We start from the raw sequence: 7,430 nt of genomic DNA on the forward strand, positions 1-7,430 counted from the left end.
CAGAGGGAGTAACTACCTTGCGTGAAATGCTTGATTGTACTCAAGCGTTTACTGCCCGATTGGCTAGCTCTCCGACACATTGTAGATGATAGATTAAGGGGCAGGACATCTCTAAGCAGCTGACCAATCACAACAGAGGCGGCCAGCTAACCAATCAGAGAAGACTGGGCTCTGGTTTCAGACAGAGGGTGAAAAGAGGTGCTGCAGCACAGGCAGTATGAGAAAAATAATTGAACATTAAAGTATGTAAGCATGTCACAGTAGAGGCATAAAATACAATTATGAACCTGAACATTTGTATAATAGTGCTCCTTTAATTAATACATAATTCAGAACTATTGTTTATTTTATTTTGGTAATCTTAGTTCATCCACAGAAGAATTGCAAAATCTGGGTATTTTTCATATGTTTGTGACAATGAGGTTGCAAGTCCCTATTGTGACCCACTGAAAACCCCCTGAGGTGAGCGGCAGGGCTTCACAGTAAAATAGATAAATGACACTAGGTGGTAGCAGAGCTCCCTGGGGCAGATACAGCTTCAACCTGTCCAATATCCCTTTTTCACTCTTGATTTATACACTGTATATGTTCGGAGACCACACCATTTTTATTGTTTACTGCTGTCTGCCACACCTGAGGGAAAGAGCATAGTGGACTAGTACATTGGTGTTCGGATCAGGTGTTCGGAGCAGGGGAGCACAGGTTCAAAGCTCACTGCAGTTAGCATGTCGTTGTGTCCCTGGGCGAGACACTTCACCCCACATTGCTCCTGTGGGGATTGCCCACAGTATTGAAGTCGCTTTGAATAAAAGCGTCTAATATCTAACGTTTTAGTTTTAGCATTAAAAAAACATTTTATTTCCCTTCTGAATATTTAAAATGCCACTATAGCTTTCTATTAATCTGTGTTCAGTGGATTCAGAGTATCTCATTTAACTTGGTAATGGCTCCATTAGTTGTGTAGTTATGGTGCATAAGAGGCAGCAATTACCTGAGTCATAGCCTGCAGCCATTTCTACACTGTAGTGTGGTAGTTAAGTGAAGAGTTTCAAACAGGGAAACAATGGAAATAAGATTGACGATAGTGTCAGATCACTATTACAACCTTTGAATAATTCAGTACAAAAATAAAAAAGGAACAAGCAATGTCAAACATTTTCTTCATCTTTTATTATTTTACTGCCCCACAGAGTCAGCATGGGATTACTTGACAGTGGGGTGTGTTTTTCCTCAGTTGATGATCTGACGCTCGCAGACACATTGCCTGTGACTGTGAGGGGCTTTTAGAAGTAGTTGGCCACCCTGCGAACAGACTGGATGCTGGCGTTCTCCGCCTGCCACTCAATGTGGGTGCTGTAGTTTCTTCTCTCCACGATGTACATGCGTCCGCGGTAGTTAGGCTCCTCATACATCACCCAGCTGTTTGCGGAAATGATTAAAAACATTAACATATATTTAAATATAATACATGTATGACAGTGATATCTGACTAAAATCAATGTTTAGAGTTTAAAGGGCCAAAATATTAAAACATATTGTCTGTCATACATCTTGTATTTATAGCTATGTAGATGATTTATCGTTTTCCCTAAGATCTGAGACAGCCAACTCTAAGATAAAACCATATTTTCTTTTATATATTTTATTGTGGGGCAATTTAAGTCTTTAATAGAGTGTTGGTCGATAGATAGGAGAAAAGAAGTGAGGGTAGATGCAACTGGTACATGGTTAGTGTCTTGGCCACTGGGGCACACCACCTAGTAGCCCTCCTCCAAAACAATGTTGGTTAATATAATTTAGTTTTTTAAGCCTCTCTCATTTACTCTGAATTATCCTCAGACATTGACAGAGTATCAAGGACACTTTGTCTAGAAAGTGATGCTGCTGAAAAATGTCTAATGCAACATTAAAAGCTATGCAATACACCCAAAAGCAAACAAAGTGGTTAGTGTGAATCTACTGATAAAAAGGTGTCAAAACTAATAAATACATCTTTCAAATGTTTATTTGGGGGCGAACTGACCCTTTAAAAATGCACATGTTGGTGCTTGTAAGTTTTCTGAGCAGGTTAAAACACTCTGACCAACTGTTTCCCTGCTTCAAAGATACTTACGCTCCATCTCCATAAACCTTGACGGAGTTGACGCAGCTCTTGGTCAGACCACGAGCCTGCAGGAAGGGGCAGTCTTCACACAGCTCCACACACTGGCCTGTGAAGTTGTCTCCCTCGAACAGCTCCATCCTGTAGTGCTCTCCATGCTGTGGAGGATAAAAACATGCCCTCTCACTGATTCTTAGCAAAAATAGTCAACTTCAACTCATTGCATAGAACCAAGGTCTTTATAAGACAAGCACTGTGTTGTATAAGCCAACACATCCTATAGAAATCTACAGATTAAATGTTCACGGAGGGTAATATGTAAAACCCACGCTCTACAATACGTCTCAAGTGCACTTTAAATATGTGATTTTCTTTCAGCTGATGGCGTTAATGTATGAGATGTGAAGACCTACAAGCTATCTATGTACGCCAACACACTTATTTCTGAGTTATTATAAACCTATAGGAAATCATTCTGCAGTAATTGGAAAAACAGAAGTGCACAAATGGGGCCACACATGTGCCAGCCTTAAAAAAACAACAAATATGTGTCTGTCCCTGGGGTCTTTCTGTCTCTGTCTTTTCCACACACACACACACACACACACACACACACACACACACACACACACACACACACACACACTTACCATCCTGATTGGCTTGCAGGAGGCCATGTGATCGTTAAGGGCATTCCAGCGCTGGAATTCGGGGTACTCTCCGTGCTCCAGAATGTACTGCTGGCCCTTGAAGTCTGGGTGGTCATAGCAGACGTAGGCCCCGCTCTCCACACGGACAGAGTTGACCCTGTTCATGAAGCCACGGTCCTGGAAGTTGTCACAGTCGCTGCAGACCTCCAGCTTCCTCCCGGTGAAGCATTTCCCCTCATAGAACACGATCTGTTTGTTAAAGCAGTGGAGATTCAAATATTAAACGGATACTGGAATGGAAAAAGTCGTAAAGATCTATTGTCAAAGTGCCACTCAACATTTAAAATGTGAAGTTGGATCAGCTATCTCAACTGCCTTTGAAGTTGAAATGTGTTTGTGTGCCGTAACATGATTTAGTTTCACTGCCATCCTCTGTTGTGGTACTCACCTTTCCTGAGTACTGAGACATTTTCCACTGTTAGCTGTTCCAAACAAGTCTAAGTGGAAAAATTTGGCCTCCCAGATATATATGGACAACAGGGAGTGTGGCGGTATCGCGAGGCAGAGGCACAACAATGGGGGGTTTAGACATTTTGCCACATGGACAGTTTCCCATACATGCGCCACTGCTGATATTGTAGTTTGGCTCTTTGGGTTGGACCAAACAATAGAAGGGGAGAGATTCTGCTATGATTGGGCTTTGGGAGTGATGTTGCAGAATGCTATTTGGGTGGTGGTAGCAGGAAAACAAAGAAAGAAGTGAAATCAGAGGTGGAAGGACAAAGTGCACATAAGAAAATCCACCTTCTGATAACTTGTGTGAGTAACTGGGAAAATGTAAAAAGGTGTGGTCCTAGTTAATGTCTGAGTTTTGATGGCAGCAGATCTGAATGATACTCCGAAACAGATTTTCCTCCAGCTTTTTTTCCAGCTCACTCTCTGTTGTGCACAATCCCTGGATACTTTAGACCTTGACCCATGACAATTTCCCACCGTTAAAGCATCAAAGAGCAGCAGTTTTTAAGGTAAGACAGGTGGAGCAGGATACAAAACAGATAAAAACATGTCTTTCATGTACTGCACGATTTCAGCCCCCTCTCTCTTTCCAAAGTGGCATGGAGAGGAGATAAAACACACACATTCAAATGATTCAGTGCACTGGAATGGGTCTTTTGAGATTAGAAAGTCCAACAAGGTTTGGTTTTCACATTAAAGCTGTCAATCAAGGCCATAAAATGGGTGTTGTGTTGGTTGTGAGTATTTCACTCAAAAATAAAAATATGTTAGTTTGTTTGAGTAGGCCTCTTCTCTTTAAAAGAAATTCATCAAAAAGAGATATGATAATAGATTTTTAACATATTTTTGAAAATAATTAGCTGCGTTTTTCACCCAGACACTGGTGGATTGGAGGCACGTAGGAAAATTGAGTTCACATTTCTTTAGCACCAAAGAAAAAACTTCTTTCATGAAGCATCTCTCCAAGAGTTAGAGACATTTATTTCAAGTGTTTAACAGTTGAGCAGGAGTGCCAGTATTTCATCTTCTTCCATTAGTGCTATTCAAGTCCATTCAGGCCTTGCATAGAGGCAATTCACGAGTCTGAAGCCGAGGTTAGTGAGAGCACCGAGCTGCAGGCATTACACCTCATATAGGTCAGACATAATCCACCTAAAGCAAACATACTGTGTCCTTCAATAATATCCTCCTGTCCTCCTAAGGTTCGAATACAGCTAACTCTGCACCTCTGACAAAAGCAGATATTAATGTTTGCGAAAGACTCATAAATGACTGAATAGAAGTAGACAAAGGGTGGTCGGCTCTTGCACAATGCGGGAATATGTGCATTTGCTAACTTTAACCCCTGAACACAGTGTGCCAGGCTGGGTGAGACTAAGCATATAGACTTAACAGAGAAACACCATGGGACCAGGAGTATAAAAAGAGGTGGATGAATACATCTCAGTATTTGACAGAAACCGAGACAGAAGAATCAGCAAGGTATGCACACTTACATTAAACCTTTTTTCTTTGTTATTTATGACATTTATTTAACACTTTGAAATGTTTTTCATATATTTCAATATTGATTATACATGTTTTGCTATTATTTAATGATTCCATGACTCTGTGCATGCATGCTAACGCACCTGTCTTTGAACCGAATTCTATTTATGTATATATTTTAAATCCTTAAATCATGAGATACACTCACAATAAAAAGACTTACAGGAGGAGTAATGTCAATGCAAATGCCATAATATCCAGAGTACTGCAGGTACTGTATACATAATCAAATATGTGCTTTATTTTTCAACAGCTGCAGTATTGAACAGAACAATGAAGTTCTTGGTGTTGGCTTTAACCGTCGCTCTGCTGTTCACAGCTGGTGCGTCTGTCACTCATTCTCCACTGAATAAACACAAGCCCTGCTGCTGTGCAACAGAGACGTCTGCTTTCTCCTTTTGTCTTTACTGTACAGAAATAATCTCAGCAGACCTGTCAGACACTTAGTAGCAGTTTATAGGAGTCATATCTAAGAAATGAAATGATTACATGTGAGAGCAGTATACCTGAGGCTTCACACACATTTAACATCTAAGTAGATTAAACCTTACTAATTACCTTTTCAATCCATTTCATTCCACTTGCTTATTGGGCTAGGATTCCTACAGAATTATTAGAGAAACAAATCAGAAACACTTGAAATATTGCTTATGTCCTTTTTTAGGTGAGACTCTTGACTGCCACCACTGTATCTCCAAACTGGCCGGAGGAACCTGTGATCTCAGTGTGGAGACGTGTAAACCAGGGAAGGATGCCTGCGCTGCTACCAGATTCCTCACACCCCCACGTGAGTGTTTCAACACGTTGAAACTCTTCTATCAATAACAAGTACATGGACTCAGTTAACCAATATAACATGTGAATATTATCTTTGCTGTGAATCAGTCAAGTTGGACGAGAACACCACTGTATACAAATCAGAGGGTCATGGTGGTGGTGATACTAATGCATTTAGAAAATAGCTTAAGGCCTCTTTTGGCGCCATTGTAACATGTAGTCAGTCGCATGTCAATTAACTGAAACAGTTTGTAAAATGTTTGGACATTATGTAAATATATCAAAGTGCGGTGCTTCTTATATAATGAAGGAAACGTTTTTTGTTAAAACCTTTTCCCCTTTTTTAGATGGCCAATACCAGAAATGCATGGCTCTTCAAGACTGTGACATGCTGAAGATGAACTCCTACATCGATATCAACTGCTGTATCGAAGACATGTGCAACACCTTATAAAAATGTAATGTTTGGCTTTGAGCAAGGCACCTAAAGGCAGTGAATCCTGCCAACAGCTGAAAGTTGCTCCAAGGTGTGAATGCATGTATGGGTTCAAAGCGGCTACTTTGAGAAGAACAAAATGTGTTCTATCAACCTGTTCCCTTGAAAAATAAACATGTTTGACAAGGATCATTTTGTCATTGTTATGCCTGGAAATCTATAACATTTTGTAATTATATTGGAAGTCAAATACAAAGTCTACCTGCTAATATTACCTTCTGAAGTTAAACGGTTCCTGTTAAGGCATGAGTTTTATTTTTATCAAGTTGTGTTTTTGTAGTGGTCTTTTCTTAAGCGTCCTTAAAAAAGTGCCCAAACGCATTAATCTTTGTTAGACACCTATCACAGATGGAAATATTTCTCACCAGCTCTCAAGGATTTTCAACGGCCTTTCACATTATTCCTTTTTAAAAACATCTTACATTTAATGTTCGCTGAAAAACGTCTTTAAGTGAGAAATGACCCCCTTAGGAGTCATTTATGAGTAAAACTAAATCTGGTTCGCCAGGGCTGTCAGGGTGTAGTTGGATCAGATTGCATTGACTGTGAGCAAACATCCCACCAGCTGTCGCCAGATTCAGATTGTATTATTGCTTTCTCCTCACTGGTGCTCTGAGGAACATGACATCACCTTTTTCTATCTGAGCCCCGCCCACAAGGGAGAGGAGCAGACCAAAGAAAATAGTCATTCAAAATTCTCTGCTTAAACACTTAGGCAAATTAATAATCCATCACTCTCAACAGTAAAACACATTCAGAGAAAGTACCACCTTTTGTCTTTATATTAACCACCGATACAGGAGCACATCAAATCGTATTTTATAAAACGGACAAGTCAAATCAAGCAATCTGATTGGTTCTTCCGTGATATAATGAGCGTATACCACGGGTAGAATTGTAGTTACTTTTCACAAGTCAGTATCCCTCCGCGTCTGAGAAAAGCTACAACTGTTACATTACGTCCGTTACGAAACTAACTAACTAACAAAGCTTAAGATGGAAACATGTAACGGATAATGTGCAGCAAGGACGCTCACATCAGACAAAAGAAGTCCGGTCGAAACTAACTAACTAACTAACTAACTAACAGCTAAGGGGGGTTGTAACCACGCCCCTTAGCTGTGATATAATGAGCATATACCACGGCCTGTCGTGAGCTATTGCTTGAGTCTACTATTACATTGAATTCTAACTGTTAAAAAGACCAGCAACACATATTTAGTTGGCACAATCAAGTTTCAATAAATACAATATTTTAGATTTTCAGCATTGCTTACTTTTACTAAATCTTAAAAACATAATAACCTACCCTGCATCCTGAGCTCTCCTCAAATAACTGCAC

General features: G+C 40.1%; 2 protein-coding genes across 2 annotated transcripts; one reads left to right on the plus strand and one right to left on the minus strand.

Moving 5' to 3' along the window:
- Window positions 1-1,193: 1,193 nt before the first annotated feature.
- On the minus strand, window positions 1,194-3,220 carry LOC117462609 (gamma-crystallin N-A-like). The gene is made up of 4 exons (XM_034104881.2): window positions 3,200-3,220; window positions 2,752-3,000; window positions 2,114-2,259; window positions 1,194-1,419 (listed from the first exon to the last, which is right to left on the minus strand). Exons 1-4 carry the CDS (start codon window positions 3,218-3,220, stop codon window positions 1,284-1,286), a joined length of 552 nt encoding a protein of 183 aa, XP_033960772.1. The 3' UTR covers window positions 1,194-1,283.
- Window positions 3,221-4,659: 1,439 nt separating this feature from the next.
- Window positions 4,660-6,217, plus strand: ly97.3 (lymphocyte antigen 97, tandem duplicate 3). The gene is made up of 4 exons (XM_034105078.2): window positions 4,660-4,749; window positions 5,069-5,137; window positions 5,480-5,602; window positions 5,940-6,217. The coding sequence occupies exons 2-4, from the start codon at window positions 5,089-5,091 to the stop codon at window positions 6,044-6,046; spliced, it is 279 nt and encodes a 92-aa protein (XP_033960969.1). The 5' UTR covers window positions 4,660-4,749; window positions 5,069-5,088; the 3' UTR covers window positions 6,047-6,217.
- The last annotated feature ends 1,213 nt before the right edge of the window (window positions 6,218-7,430 follow it).

This window comes from Pseudochaenichthys georgianus, chromosome 17 (genome assembly GCF_902827115.2).
Source record: "Pseudochaenichthys georgianus chromosome 17, fPseGeo1.2, whole genome shotgun sequence".
Classification (NCBI taxonomy): domain Eukaryota; kingdom Metazoa; phylum Chordata; class Actinopteri; order Perciformes; family Channichthyidae; genus Pseudochaenichthys; species Pseudochaenichthys georgianus.

Bases quoted from the DNA above. Each gene is read 5' to 3' on its own strand.
- LOC117462609 (XM_034104881.2), bottom strand. From the start codon at position 3,220: ATGTCTCAGTACTCAGGAAAG. The intron at 3,001-3,199 runs GTGAGTACCACA...TTTAACAAACAG, and splicing joins TGTCTCAGTACTCAGGAAAG to ATCGTGTTCTATGAGGGGAA. The intron at 2,260-2,751 runs GTAAGTGTGTGT...TATCCTCCACAG, and splicing joins CCTGCAAGCCAATCAGGATG to CATGGAGAGCACTACAGGAT.
- ly97.3 (XM_034105078.2), top strand. From the start codon at position 5,089: ATGAAGTTCTTGGTGTTGGCTTTAACCGTCGCTCTGCTGTTCACAGCT. The intron at 5,138-5,479 runs GTGCGTCTGTCA...GTCCTTTTTTAG, and splicing joins CGCTCTGCTGTTCACAGCTG to GTGAGACTCTTGACTGCCAC. The intron at 5,603-5,939 runs GTGAGTGTTTCA...CCCCTTTTTTAG, and splicing joins CAGATTCCTCACACCCCCAC to ATGGCCAATACCAGAAATGC.